We start from the raw sequence: 16,866 nt of genomic DNA on the forward strand, positions 1-16,866 counted from the left end.
GGAAGTTTAATATTAGGTATGTATGTATATGTTACAGTGAAACTGTTTACGTATGTTGTAATTCGAATTACAACGTAAATTTTATTAATTCAAGTACGTATTATAAATTCGAGAAAACACCGGTGTATAACATATCAATCACTTGTTTAATATACAATACTACCTATGTACATATACATATATAGTGAAAATCATATATATATATATATATATATATATATATATATATATATATATATATATATATATATATATATAATATCGCTATTCTACTTGTCTGTGTGTCTGTCTGTCTGTCAGTCTGAGAAAACGTTCGCCGTACTACAAATAGTAGTCGTTTCGATTCGACATACATATGTACGTCACAGCTAAACCACTGCCAAAACGTCTATACGAATACAATAACAAAAGAAAAATCTTCTATATATACTATTTGCTACCAATGTTTCCTCTTGGCAGAAAATTTACCGCCATTTATTTTAAATTCATTTAATTAATTAATTTTTCTATTTGCGTTTTATATTGTTTACACGTAGTTTTTACCTTTTTTCATATTAAACAATTAAATATAAATAATAAATTAAATAAACATATTTAAAAGGTATTTTAAAAAAAATTCGACAGCGTGCGGATCGAACCGACACATTTCTTTTATTTTTTTTTATTTAATAACTTAATATACCAACACCCAGGCGATGATATGTCATCAGGTACAACACTAGTACATATATGTACAATACTATCGGAAAACAAAGTGACGTGCTTATTATCGTTTATTAAATTTTTCTCTTAAACTTGTTGAAAGTCAACGGGCAATATATTAATTATATAATTAATGCGCACGTATACTATGCAATAAATTTGTAGTTAGGTTTCACGTGGCAATCAACAATTATTTTGGCATATAGAACACCACATTCAGTACGATTTTTCGCATTGAAGTTACGCAATAATTTTTCACTATACGATTAAAATTTACATGTACGCAGTTTATGAATACCCGGCCAATCGCGAGGGGGAAAAGTGATAATAAAAAACAAAGCCCTTTCAAAACATATATACGAGGTACTTTTTCAGAATCCTGCAGGTGAATGTAATATTGAGCATTAATATCTGCGTCGGAAAATGGCAATTTCGATTTCTTATTGCGGCGTAAAATTGTACAATTTATACGTTCCGGTTAGCGAAACTTGGGCCCCGGGTCCCCACAATTTCAAATCGAATTTTCATACTAATAAATAAGCGTACAAAAGCGAACCATAGAAGAACAGAGAAAGAGGGAGAGGGGAAGGTGTGCGTGTTTCGCATTATAATTTATAGGCGACGCATGCAACCCGAAACCTATAGGGTGAGATTTCTGTCCGATATCGAAGTCAATTATTACATTTTTATTAATAGAAATATCTTTTAATCACAACCGTATTTATAGCCAGCAGTTAATCCAGCAGAATCGATAGATTTCGGAAACGATTCGTCCAACTACAACAGATATGTAGCTTTTAAATCCATAAGCTTAATGTTGAAATAGGACCTACGGAAAAGCACGTACGTTTATCAAAAAGTTCAAAAAAGAAACATGGTACAATTAAATGTTGCGAGGGTCAACTTTTTGAGACGTGTCAGTTTGAATTTATCTTTGGATCTGCGATAGTGGGTTCGGTCAAGTTTGAAGTGCGCGCTAATATTAAACTCTCAAGTTAAATTGAGTTGGAAAAACTTCATGTTATTACATAGACATATATATGTAGACGTTTTCAGATACAATGCCTCAAATAAAACTACTGTTGAGATTAAGGATTAAGTAGAAACTGCCAATTTCTATGGCAAAGTTTGGTGCAGAAATCATTACCAGTGGCGGCTGGTTTTTGGGAGTTAACTAGTTTCAAAAATCAAGTCGAAAAAAAAACAACGCATATGGCGATAAGTTAATAAGAGACGATCAGAGATCTTCGGAATCAATCGCAAGATATCATAACTTTGGAGCGTTGATCCATATTAGCTTATTTTAATGGAAATTTCAATTCATGCTTCAATTGTATGTAATACTGTCCAACCATATTTTTATTTTCATTTTATTTTATTTCATAGAACATGAACACTCTCGTTTACATATCGCTCCAAAGCGACGAGTGCACTATATAATCAATGAATATACATGAGCATTTTATACAGTGCGAATTCATACAAGCATTCACAGTGACATGTATGGAGAAATTTTTGCAGCATTTAATAATCAAATCGGCGAAACTCAAGACGCTGAATAACTTGAGATTAACAAGAGAAATAGGAAAGGATATGACAATTTTACAGGAACCGTTTCAATGAAAATCAGAACAATTGGCAAACTCTGATAAGAAACGATCAGCCTGGAGTCACAAACCAAGGTCTGGCCAACAGCGAGACTCTATTGGGACTCGAACCTGTGACCTCTCTGTTCGAAAACATAATATGCTAACCACCAGTCCAAGTGTATAATACACACAATTTATTGAAAATATCCACTCATTTTTTGTGATTTTATTTGATTTTACGGCTATTTAATTTGATATTAATTTGTTAATTTTTCATCAGCGCTTCTTAGGACAAGTCGCCCTTGATCCTTGCATATATAAAGTAAAACATTTTATATAGCTAGAATCAAAAAGCACTGATTTATACTGGTAGGGTTTAGAAAATTGGTAAATTGTGAAAAAAATGTGGAAAACTAAAACACATTCAATTTGCTAACTGAAAAATTAAAATTAACACACGGTAGAGTGAGTTGGATGTACATAGATTGTATGTGATTAAATGTGTTACGAAACGTTGCACCCCTTCTCTTGTACCATTGACCATAAGTATAATGTTGATAAAGTCACATCTGCTTCCTTGAGAATTACCTCACAAACCTAAACTGTTTCTTACATGGTGTGTGTGGCTGCATGTAAGTATTACTTTTGTAGTGTGTAGAGTAAAAAAATAATAATATACATTTTCGGAATGCTTTCTGTAAAAATAATATACGGGTTGATGGCTTTTTGTGCTCGTAATATCGCCATTTGTATTGGAAGATTGCGTGGTCGAGGAGATGAAGTGTGCGTCGGCAAAGCGGCAATTAAAAAGTATCGATCCCACGAAATTACATATTGTAACGTACATATTATTCACGTGAGTTGGTATTATGTAGTAACATGCTGTCGATACTGTAGATTTTGCAATCAGAATGATTGGTTTTGCATAAAAAATTACATTTTACGTAAAAGAGCGTGTTGGTTGTATATATGTACATATGTATATATAATATATACGAAAGTAAAATATTTACAGTTCGATTAACAAAGTCAATGGAATAATTATTCAACGGTGGATCGAAGGACATTTATAATTGAGTACAGATTGGATAGCGTTGGATCTAAATCGGTGAATAATCAGTATTAACTAACTAGTCGAAAGTGTTGAACCATTATACCAAACGTCACTTTCGCTGTCAAATGTTGCACTTTTAGGTTATGTGCAACGGATTATAATTTAACGGTTATAATTTATTAATCTTTAATTTTAATTCTTATAACCTTCTTATGTACTATGTACTGTATCTATAAATATCCAATTATTCGTCGATACTGTATGTACAAATAGCCAATAATTCGTCGATACTGTATGTACAAATAGTCAATAATTCGTCGATACTGTATGTACAAATAGCCACATCCTATTTAATATACTAATTTCAATCGAGGTCAAGTCACGGGATCGAACCCGGCGACTTCTCGATGCTAGGCAAAATCCCAACCACCGGTTCGGTGGTTGGCGGCTTATAAAATGCCGGTTCGATGCCGGCTTATAAAATGAAACAAATACGTATTATAATGTTAATCGAATACAACATTAGCAATGAATATATAGCGAACTTACGAATTGACGCAATTCGCCCATAAAACCGCTTTAACAGAATAATTCGAGCGAGGAAAAATTCACTTGGCGCGGCGGTGAAAAACGACTACTAGGAAAACTCACGAATCCCTTTTCCAGGAACATCGAGAGGAGACAGCATTCCGTGATATGTATATATGAGGCAGTGAAGAGCCGAGTTTCGTCGAGAAGCATACGTACGTCGGACGGGTACGAGATATATGTGACGAGATGAAACCTCAACGACGGCAATAAAACCCGGCGGCTCAAAAACCGCGGATAAAGCCAGCGGGCTGCTGAAAACCACGTTATTACGAGATGTTCCCGATAAAACGGCATTCCTGCTCGTGCCTCGACGGGGAATAATAGCCCTTCATATTGCCAGTGGAAGCGGTTAGGGGAAGGGCGCATGCAACATGAGTAGATCAGTTAAGGTTTTAACGCGAAACGCCGATAACGATAATGTAACAGTCAAATTAATTCCTCGGACGTGACATAACCATAAGCGGTTGATTTATGTGCAATTAAAAACTATTTTTGTTGGTTTTTTTTTCTTTGCTCGACACGATAAAAGAAATAGACGTTATCACGTTGACGTAATAACGTGTTCGTGTGACGTTTTCGATAAGCATCCGCCGCCGGTTAACAGTTGAGTGCGGCAAAATCGACTTACTTACATATGTTTATACTTGAGTCAATATTGACACAATGTGACGTTTTCGGAAATATTCATATGCGCATACGTACTTTCGATAGTATGCGTGTACTCGCTAATATGACGTCACATGTCCACAGTGGCCAAAGAAAATGGTTTTATTATTGATACTTGTGATTTTAATGTGTCTATATAAAATTTATCACAGAATACTTTTCATAATGCTAGTTACTTACCGTTGTCATTACGTGCTGTGTTAATATTAATATACCTAAACCTAAACGCTGCACGAAAACAAGTAGGACAGTGGCGACATGTGTCCTATCATCTCATCTCTTCCAATAAAACCAAACTGTGATTGAATTGTCGTCATTGCGCTTAAAAGATAACATATTTCAATTATAAATTTTAATAAAAGTTTAAAGGATTAATCCTAATATGCTAGATATATGCAGCTTAGAAAGTTTATATGTCTATATATAGAGCATCCAACCAATTAAATAGTTATCACGTTGTGCTTGTTAGTACATTATAACAGGCCAAAAGCAAACGTATAAGTCAAAGGATAGGGTGGCAGATATAAAAGCTATGTATTTAGATTAGTTTGTCAAATTCTGAGAAATTTGTTTAACGTGTGATTTCTGCCTGTATCAAAAGTTCTTTGAATACGTGCATACATACATACATATGAATGCGTTGGTTGAAAGTTTTAATGAAATATGTAGTTAAAATTTATCAGAATTTGGAACAAACTGGAGAACTACATATAATAAATGGAATTAATAGATTCAAATGACAGTTGTGTTGCAAATGAACGACATCTCGAGATACTCGAATGCTATTCGATTATATTTATAATGAAGTATAATAGGTAATATGTACATATACGCAGAAGAAAAATTAAGATTGGACGGGGAGGAGAGTATATAGTACCTACTATATAATGAGAGAAGATATTAATATCGAAGTTATACATAAAATAAAATATTATAGAAGAGAAGGATACTATTAGAGAATGGTACCCGAAAGAAAATCGACACTCAGTAACATGTACGAATTAGGAATTGCAATTTACCATCAACCGTTTACAATAAACCGGTAAACGGTAAATGATTTTTCCTATTACCGGTATACCGGTATATACCGTTAAATGAAAAAGTTTTTTTGTGTATTAGATAACTGAATGTGTATGTATCTTCCTAAAAACTTTAACCTAGATTGAATCATAAATAATTAAAAATAAATCTCAGGTGAATAATGTCATATAAATGCATTAAATTGAATTCGTAATAAAAAATAAATATAATTATTATTTTTAACAAATTATATTCATTTAAAGTTTAAACCATTTGAAAGTTTCGATCATTGAAACAACCGTCTGATCACATTTATTACGATTTGGTTGGTCTATGTTGCTGGTAAATTTATCAATTTGAAATAGCTACATTTAATACTGAAAATAAACAAATTCAAAATAATTCTCAATACGCTATTTGCACCGATTTTTAATGTATTATTATGCAATTTTGTGTGTGTTTACTTAATTCTACTGTGTGTTTACTTAATTGCGTACTATTAGATTGGCCATGATTAAGCAAGCGGTTTACATATATTACAAATACCGAGCGAAGCTGGATAAAAAAACTAGTATATAATATAAATGTAGTTCACAGAAGAACAAGATAGTACGGACATACATACATACATACTATTTCAAAGTGCATTAATTTTGTGGATTCGAGAAGTTATCTGAACCTTGGATCGAATGTCTATCATGATAAAAAGCGCGGATAAGATAACAAACCTTATTTATTTTTATATATTAAACATTTCTCATGATAAATTTGATTTTAATAGTATGATTATAAAAATTACACAATGAAATGAATTTTAGTCGACATAGAATTATAAAAGCGATGAAGATATTTTTTCGGTATTCAACATACCTCACCAATGCAATGCTCGATATAATAATACAATATATTGGCAATAGAGTCACGAAACTACCATTATTACTATTTACAATTACCACGCTCGTACCGAATGAATTGTGTGGACCATAAATACGTGTATCAGCCCTGAGCGTTGTTATTAGTTACCAGTTTAACAAGTCTGTAGAGGGTTTGGTATGTATGTACAACACCTCGCACTATCCGCAGTAGGAAGATAAGGGGTTGACCCAATTTTGAGTACTGAACATGGCCGTAAATTAAATTTGGAATGCAGAACAGAAAGTAAGCCTTACCTTCGCTGTCGATCGCAAAGTATCCTAGCCCGTCTCCGCCTCGGATGGAATAGCTGATCTTGGAGTCCAGTCCTGGAGGATCAGCATCCGTAGCCTTCACGGCGAGCACTTCAGTACCAACTGGTTGATTTTCGCGCACTGAACCTTCTAGCACAAAATCACTGAACACTGGAGGGTATAGATTTTCGTTAACGTCAACTATTTCTATGATCACAGTCGTCTCTGAAGAGAGAGGGGGTCGGCCCTTGTCTGTGCCGCGTATGGTCAGACTATGCATCTGCCTGTCTTCGAAGTTCAACAGTTTGGAAGTCCTAATGGTGCCCGAGAGGGAATCAATGGTAAACATGTCGTCCAAATAGCCTTCGTCTATAGTCGAATACTGAATCACTCCACCTGATCCCAAATCAGGATCGACAGCATTCACTATGGCCACCACTGTACCTTTGGGTATGTCTTCTCTCACTTTAACGTTGAACGTGGGTAAGCTAAAGCGAGGAGCGTTGTCGTTCACATCGTCGATCGTAACTCTTACCAGAGCGTCGGAATATAAACCGCCATTATCCTTAGCGCGAATCTTCAATTCGTACAGACTTTGCCTCTCGCGGTCCAGCGGAGCGGAAACGCTCAAAACACCGCTAACAGGATCAACGTAAAAATCTCTGGTATCCGTCGCCAAAATGTATTTAATCTTGGAAAATTCGCCAGAATCGGCGTCCGTAGCATTTACTCTGAATATGGCAGTGCCGTTAATCGCATTCTCTGTCACTCTGAAGCTTGCCAGCGTTTTCTCAAACTTGGGAGCGTTGTCGTTCACATCCAAAACAGTTATAGGCAAAAATTTAGATATACTCTTTTGAGGCCTACCCAAATCGTATACGCTCACGTTCAGATTATATTCACTCTCCCGCTCCCGATCTAGATAGCCTATGATTTTTAAATCGCCCGTCTCTGGGTCTATCCTGAATACTGAGTCTGGATCGCCGCCTGATATGCCGAAAATTAATTTGCCGTTGTAGCCCAAGTCTCGATCTCGAGCTTTGATCCTTGTCAATGTCGTGCCGAGGGCGACGGATTCGTTCACTTTAACTTCTAAAGGAAAATCGAGAAATTCTGGAGTGTGCACATTTTCGCCGTACCTGCTAGGCATCATGGCAAACTCCTCTTGGCTGGCGTCACGTCCTGGCATATTATTACGCTCAGCCGCCGCGAGCACTTCAGTTAGTCTCCTGGCAACGCCGGTGTCTTTGCATTCAAAGGTTCCAATTTCATTACTGAGCAACCTACCCGTGGATGACAAGGTTTTCTTCGCATTGACTAGATAAAAGTGCACTTTCACTATATCCGAATAGTGTTTCTCGTCCATGGCAGTCACGTTGATTTCTCTCTCGTCTACGCGAATATCCTGCAGATCACAGCTGACGCTCAAAGTTCCAGAGGTGGCTTCCAAGTTGAAGCACTTGTCTTCGTTACCGGAAACGATCCTGTAGCTGATTGGATTGCCCGCATCGAAATCAATGGCGGATAACGTGATGATTTCAGACCCGATGGGAACGTATCGAGGCACATGACCCGTGCAGTCGATCTTCTCGAATTGGGGCCTATTGTCGTTTATATCAGTTACGTTTATGGTCAATTGCATTTCGGTCTGACGTCTGTAAGGGAGACCCCAATCGCTCGCCCTTATCCTTAATACGTAATGCCTTTTCATACTTTCGTAATCGATCACTTGAGTCGTCTTTATGACGCCCGAGAAGTGATCGATTTCGAACGGCACCGGATTCAAATTGGCGATGCTGTACGAGATGTAAGCGTTTTCGCCCGAGTCCCTGTCGCGAGCGGATACTTTCGTAACTGTCGTGCCAGCCGGTTGATTTTCGAACAAGCTGACGAACATTTCGGATTTGTCGAATAGCGGATCGTTATCGTTGGTGTCCATGACGTTAATTTTAACTTTTGCCGATGATTGCTTTCTCGTCCCCGTATTGCCTTGGTCGATGGCCGATACGGTGAGCGTGTAGAAAGCTTTCGACTCGGCATCTAGGGCGACTGCCGTATATAACATTCCCGTGTCGGGATTGACGTAAAACTCTCCACCCTCATTACCGCCGACGATCTCCAGAAACACTTCGGCATTTTTGCCGATATCTTTGTCTATGACTTTCAATCTGATCACGGGAGTATTGATCGGAGCCGTTTCCGGAACGTTCACTTCATATATTTCCCGGTGAAATATAGGCGCATTGTCGTTAGCATCGGCCAAGTGCACCGGTATGGATTTATAGCTCTGTCGCGGCGGTATACCGTAATCGGTAGCTTTCAAAGTGAGATTGTAGCCTTGAGGTGTTTTTTCGCGATCCAGAAGGGCATGAACGACGATATTGAATTCGCCGTATTGTTCACTCGATTGGATTCTGAAGTGCCCGTCCGGATCACCGTCGACGATTTCCAAAGATCTGATCTGTCCGTGGATGCCTTCATCCTTGTCGATCACCCTAACGATGGCGTATATCTCGGCGTTAGAGTTTTCGACTATGTCCGGAAGATGTTGGACGTTAATTTCTGGGGCGAATAAGTTGACTTGTTTAACTTTGACGATCAGTTTAGCCTTGGAAGCGGACGCGGAACCGGAAGAACGAACGAGCGCTCCGCGATCTTCACCTAACACTATAATTTCGTGTCGAGAACGTTCACTAAATATTAAAGGTCTCGTTATTGTCACAACGCCACTGCTGGGATTCACAGCGAACTGGTCTGTTTCTTTTAAAAAACTATAGTATATTTCACCGTTCAAGCCCAAGTCGGCATCTTCAGCGGTCACTTTGATGATGCTTTTATGTAAGGGTGTGTCCTCCGGCACTTCGACGTAGTAGTCGGTGGGGTAGAAAAGAGGACTCAGATCGTTTGTATCCGAGATTTTAACAATCACCGTGGTGTACGTTTCCACTTTTATTTCGTTCTTTCCGTCGCGTTTGGATGCCGTGGCGTGCACTTCTAGCACGTACTTATCCTTTCGCTCGCGGTTTAATACCCCAGAGTTGCCGGTTCTCGTTCTTATGAATAGGAAACAGAAGTCGCCCACTAGTCGTTCTTCGGCTTTGAAGAACTTGTCACGATCGCCGCTGGTGATCTTGTAGCGAATTTCAAGATCACTATCTGGAGGCAAACGGAGGCCCATGGTGTCCTCCCCAGGTGGTTGGGCCGCATAGCTTTTGCCCACACTGTTCTCTGGGATGGTGGCATTGTATACGGAGTGGGCGAATCGAAGGCTCCCATGGTTTTGGCCAAAGGCCCCCGTGAATAGCAACAGGAGACATGATAACAAGACGCCCGGAAACATTCCCAGGCTTTCCCGCCTTCTCAACTCATAGGATCTGAAACAAAGAAAAAAGAAAAATAAGTACAAGGCACGACACATTCATACACAATGAGTCACCAAAACATAGTAATACGAGCGAAGACAACCTTAAACCAAACAGTTTGCCTCCACTGTCTGATTCAAACAAAACAACAAATCGTATGCAGACTCGTGTACAAACAAGAATGTGCAACATATGATAAAAAAAAACAACAATTATGAATGAGCCACACTGACTGTGATACACAGACAAGCGTCTACAGACAGAGCTGATTGAACACTGGCAATCATATCAACGAATATTATAGATTAGATTAAAAACGTCATATAATTCGCGGAATTGTCGAAACCATAAGAAAAGGAAACAGATAAGAATCGTGGCGCCAGCAACCATGAATTTTTTAGGCAATTTGAAATTTGTATCGATAAGCAATACTACTCATAATCGTCAGATATCCGATATCCGAATGAATGAATTTTTTATTTATATATACATACATATGCATGTATATGTATATGAGCCGTAATTTATTTATAGAAAAATCAACAGACAACAGATGTAGAAATGCATAAAAATAAAGAATACATGTAACAAAATAAAATAACATCTGAGCCCAATTATAATTTTTTACAAATTACATAAAATGGTACATAGAGACAAACAAATGAGAAAGAAAAGAATAAAAACTAAAACATGACTAAATGGAACAGTACATAACTAAACATGAAGTGATATAATATTGGATATTGGATAAAGATTATTATATAATAGAAATAGAAAATGGATCAATCAATCAAAACTTTCCTGATGGCAGTCCTGAATTTATGTAAATACCGAATAGATCCACGTCATTTAGCTCCCCGTTAAACATACGATAAACATGTTGTAGATAGGAATATTTTATGGAATCGGTTTTGAAATGATTAAGTGAAAATAGAAACGTGTCTAGATTACCTAACTGGGATCCTGAAACCAACCTTACTCAGTAAATCGGGACAATCAACGACACCATTTAGGAGCTTAAAAAGAAATGTATATGTATGTATCATCAGTAAGTCGTCACCTGACAGAAAGATTGTTAAAGTATAGGAGTTTTAAATTATCGGGAACAGTATGGGCGTATATAGGAAAACGGTAGCGTAAGGATATGATAAATTTTAGTTGGACTTTTTCAACACAATTAAAATGGGATATATAAACAGGTAGCCAGATAATTGCGGCAAATTCAAGGTGACACCTTACAGGAGAAAAATAAAGTGATTTAAGTACATGAGGATCATTAAAGGGTTTAGTTGAGCGGAGTAGGAATCCAAGAGATGTATGTATGTATATGCTTTATTAATAATAAAGGAAATATTTTCAAAGTAATCGAATTTATTATTAATAATTACACCAAGATCCTTAATAGAAGAGGATGTCTTTACAATTGAATGGTTGAAAGTGGCGTTATATTTGATGTTTGAAATTTCAAAGCCCAATTATCCGTTTAAAAAAAAAAAAAAACTTTATTTTCGACTTAATTCAAAAAATTGTTATCACTTCTTTTGATTCAATGTGTCCAGAATGTTGCAAAAGCAGAATAAACGTATTACAGGCCCACCATTATTTTTAAATATTGTTAAACGGGAAACATTACATTTAATTTTTTGTGAAATATTTCTCGAAATGAATATAAGTGGACTTATGGTACATTCAAATATAACGACTTATATAAAGGAAGTCGATGGAGTATGATACATCTAATATATAATTTCGAAAGAGACTTTGTATTTATGCATGTAAGGTTTAGGTGGTAGAATCCATGACGTTAAATTTAGTAGAAAAACAAAACAAAATAAAACTATTCAAATAAATTCAATAAAATGTTTATTGTTAGATTGGCCATGTTTAAGCGGTTTATATTACAAATACCAAGCAAAGCCGGGTAAAACCACTTGTATTTTATAATATGCACTTCAGAAGTGAAATACGATCAAACGAGGAAATCTCACAAGTAAAAGTGCACAATGATAAATTCATTTTAATACACTGGAATATCATTTACACTGAAGTAATTAAATTGTTTGTAATTAAAAATAACAAATAGTTGCAATCGCCGTAAATATCCAATGAATAATATTATCATATATGAAAATATTATCAACAAATGAAAACCTATTTCCAATCAAAGCGTCCGAGCGAAGCTTTGCCTCAGTTTCGAAATTAATATGCGAAACCACACACGTGAAAGCAATATCTGTGAAACGGAAAATTCGCTAATTGCGACAGCATCGTCCGGAGTTGAGAAATATCGAACGGAGCTGCATTTGCATGCATATTACATATAACGCATTCGAACACATAATCAACCGTGCAAATTACCGTGGTGTGGTTTTGGTTAAACGAATTAGTGGAAAATTTCAGGGCTACCCTAGCTTAACCGCACATATTTAACAACCTTAAATCCTGGCGTTCTAAAACCCATCAAGGGAGAGTTCGGTCGGGGGAAGGGGGGGAGGGGGTCGTTCGTTCTCGACGACGATATTTCAGGCGATCTTCTCAGTCGCGGGATTATGTGTACAACAATTTATGGCGTATCTGAAATCGGATTAGCACTGTGTTTTATGCCACATTCGCAAGATTTACTCGCGCGTTCGACTGAAACGGACCGTTTATATAAGACAGTTGCGGCCAACCAGCGGCTTCTGGACCGACCCTCCCCGTACAAACATCACCCCCAACAATCCAAATTATAAGCGTGCAGATAGATATACGGACTGTAAGCTGTATACTGGACAAGATACACTAACAGTATTTCTTGGAAACTAGGAAGTTTGCCTAAGATTGATTGCAAATTTTAGGAACACTCAGGGGTCGGATCTTACGGGTGAAAAAGTTTAGAAATTGGATATTTATTACATTTTATACCAGAAAGGCCTTACAGGTGAACCCCAATGCGCCTTCCTGGCCAATCACAAACAATGCAGCATTTTATTACACAAGTCACTGAATATTGAAAACTCGCAAATTAACGAGACATCTATGAATTTTATAATCATACCCAAATAACGGTTGCATAGTAGGTAGGAAGGTATTTGGCCAATTTAATCGAGGAACCGTTTCAACAATGAAATCAGAAAAATTGGCAAACTCTGATAGGAAACGATCGACCTGGAGTCACAAATATCCAAGTCTGACCAGCAGCATTACAGATAATATATTCAGAATAAATTATTTTCAATCTAGGTCAGCGCTCATGGGATCGAACCCGGCGCTTCTCGGTGTTAGGCAGAAGCCTAACCACCGAACCATGCTGCTGTACATATAAACAATGCAGCATTTTTTAATGCTGCATTGAACATGAATGTTAACTTGTACTCATACTCAAATAGTGGTGACACACTAAGGAAGGTTATTAGCCAATTTAATCGGGAACCGTTTCAACAAGAACTCTTTCAAGAGCCATTCGACTATCTAACCTGCTTTCTGGGAGCCTTGATGTTTTTACTTCATCATACAGTTCTGTCAGGCAGCATATTTTAAATGACTTCTAGCTACATACATATTTACACATGTTGTTTTCATTTTGTAATTTTATTATTTTGCATAATGTGTATGTATGTTGGTTTTATCTTTATTTATATATGTATGCTATTTTTTATTTATATATATATATATATATATATATATATATATATATATATATATATATATATATATATATATATATATATGAGTAATTTATCTTTATTTATGTGTATTTATGTGTTTATGTGTATATACATGTATAATGTTTGTATGTTTATGGATGTATGTAATGTATGTGTATGTGTATATGTATATGTGTATGTATGTATAAGTGAATATATATATATATATATATATATATATATATATATATATATATATATATATATATATGTGTGTAGGTGTGTATGTATGTATATGTATATGTGTATTTTTATATTTATGAATGTATGTATGTGTATTTGTGTATACGTGTAAGAATTTGTGTATATATGGATGGTGTATATATATGTTTATATAATTGTCTTTGGCCAGGAAGGTGCATTGGGTTTACCTGTTAGGCCTTCTTGGTGTAAATTAAATAAATAAATAAATAAACAAGGAAATCAGAGAAATTGGCAAAGTCGTATAGGAAACGATCGACATGGAGTCACAAATATCCAGGTCCGACCAGCAGCACTACAGATATACCGTTTTCTATTCAATCGAGATCAGCTCATGGGATCGAACCCGGCGCCTCTCGCTGTTAGGCAGAAGCTTAATGACCGAGCTATGCTGCTGGCTGATATGTATACGTATTGTCTGTATATATCGCAACATTAGCTAACAATTGTCTAAAAACATTTTTGAATACAAGGTGCGCACAGAGACACGGACACACATGAAGCTCACTGGTTAAGCGATTGTAAACATGTCAACAAATTTTTGTTTAATTCGGTTAGCGGTTTGGGAGACAATTTAATTAAAAAAACTTAAAAAAAGAGGACAGCTATTATATAAGTGGAGGTACAGTTTCCGGTTAAGTTAAAAATTTACGTCTTATCGATAAGAATTTCAGTAACCGATACTAAGTTTCAGTTGGATAGGATTAACGGTGTTTAAAAAATCCCCAAAATACACAGACACACACACATTTTTTTCTAGATCATTAAAACGTGATCAGTAATCGATTCTGAGTTCGAATCATTCAAAATCTCGAGTTCGAATTTTCGCACGATCACAAAACTTCATCCATTGTTACTACGTACAAAGATAAAGTAATAATCGATAGGTGACGAATGATAAAACAATATCAAAGTATAATTTGTTTACAAAAAAATTTTACTTGGGTAATAAGTGTACTAAAAATTTTGATCGAGAATGTATACATATGTACATACATAAGATTATTATAAAAATTAAACGTAACCAATCGTGCCGCGCAAATTATTATAACCGGAACAAAAATGGACTAACGTCGTAATCGTGCCACGCGTGGAAAGCCGTGGAAATGGGAAATGGCAAATTTACTGCGGTTTGTTGACACGGTCATTTTTCACTTTGTTTTTCACCTTAGCCTGCGAAAAATATATACGACAAACCAGACCTTTTCCCCCAAAAATAAACCCAGTGAAAAAAAAAACAGAAAAAATATTTTTATACCCCTAAATCAAAGTCGAGGATTTGCCCGAATAAATGTTTACATTTAGTAAAAACGTACCCATATACATATTTAATATCCGGCAATAACACACGAAAAAACAATAAAACTAATAAATTCACGTTATCATATTTTATATCAACACACTCAAAATGCAAACCATATTTACACGAGAAGATCGAAGTCACAATATACGCCCACCACACCAAACTGAGACGTTTTAAAAGCTTTCAAGTCCTGTTACACTTCATTGTGTAAAAGTTTGAAAGGGATGTGGAGCATGTGTGTTCATAATAGATAATTGATCGCCTTATTTGGCACACGAAATGACGTCACAGCAAATTCATGACGGAAGCCGAGCACGATATATTTTACATACATATATAAATATTTGTAACTATTGGATTGCTCGAACATTGAAGTGGGCTGGTAATGACGAGGTACAAAACAGTAGTCGATCATTTGCACGGTCACGACGATGATGATGGTCAACACGTTGTCCGCGGATGTTACGGTCGCCCACAAGCACTTTGTCAACGACAGTCGACAGACAGCCGGGTAAATTGTGCGGTCGGATGCATCAGATGCAGCATCCGTCAAATATGATGCATCGTGTACGCGTAGGTGCACCTGATGTTGGCTTTATCGTATACAATAACACTGGAGCGAAAATGCTGTTGGGATTTTTCATTCGAAGCTATTCCTATCGTGGGAAAAGGTGCGACTTGACAGTGAACGAATAAGGATGTTATTTGGTTGCACATTTTCTTGACGTAAATGCATTCTTAGATGTAAACTTTTCTCAGTTTTGACAATAGCGGCTTCCGACTCCTTCCGAAAACCGTCTACAATCTAAATTAAAGTACCGTCAGATAACACAAGTCATATGAGATAGTATACCGAATCTGTAGATTTGCATAGCAGACGTATATAAATATGTATGCACATACATTTTTACAAGGTTTTACTTAGTTTCAATTCGTAAATTGTTCGTCAAACTTCATACAGTCTTCTGATCGCTGCGAAACTTTGCCATTTTGCGAGGTTTGGCCGCTGATAGAGACTTCTATTGGGTCCGCCAAGTCGATGGTGAAGTATTATATAATCGTAATAAACACGTTTAACCCTTTGGCTGCTACGAGGTTTTTCAATGTCCAAGCGAAAAATGCTAACATTTGTAATTATTTTGAAAAAAATATATATATAATTTTTTTTTTTACATACTTACTTCGCCGAACGCGCGTAATTTTTATAATACTTTATATACATTTTTAAGAAGCAGTTGTGGACTCGTGCTCTCTCTTTCTGTCTTGCTTGAAAGAGATACCTACATATATACACTAAATAAGTTTTGACGATTGTTTTCCGACGCTTTATTTTTTTAAATAATCTATTTTTAGACATCGATGTATCCTTACAACATGCGATATATTCGAAATAGGTAGCGGTCTTTCTCTCTTGGTTTCAATTGTGTGCGTGTGAGCGAGACACACAAGGATGCGAAGTTTCAAATAATCAAATAATGTTTCAACATGTATCATTTCAGAGTATGCTGTTGGTCAGACCTGGATTT

At 36.4% G+C, this 16,866-nt stretch overlaps 1 protein-coding gene across 1 annotated transcript in view; it reads right to left on the reverse strand.

Moving 5' to 3' along the window:
* The window catches only part of LOC143921345 (fat-like cadherin-related tumor suppressor homolog), a 197,876-nt gene extending 187,895 nt beyond the window's left edge, over positions 1 to 9,981 (reverse strand). The window contains exon 1 of the mRNA XM_077444593.1: positions 6,792 to 9,981. Coding sequence (XP_077300719.1) covers positions 6,792 to 9,966 — 3,175 coding nt within the window. The 5' untranslated portion in view covers positions 9,967 to 9,981. The remainder of the gene's footprint in view (positions 1 to 6,791) is intronic.
* Positions 9,982 to 16,866: the final 6,885 nt, after the last annotated feature.

Source organism: Arctopsyche grandis, chromosome 13 (assembly GCF_051622035.1).
Source record: "Arctopsyche grandis isolate Sample6627 chromosome 13, ASM5162203v2, whole genome shotgun sequence".
Lineage (NCBI taxonomy): Eukaryota > Metazoa > Arthropoda > Insecta > Trichoptera > Hydropsychidae > Arctopsyche > Arctopsyche grandis.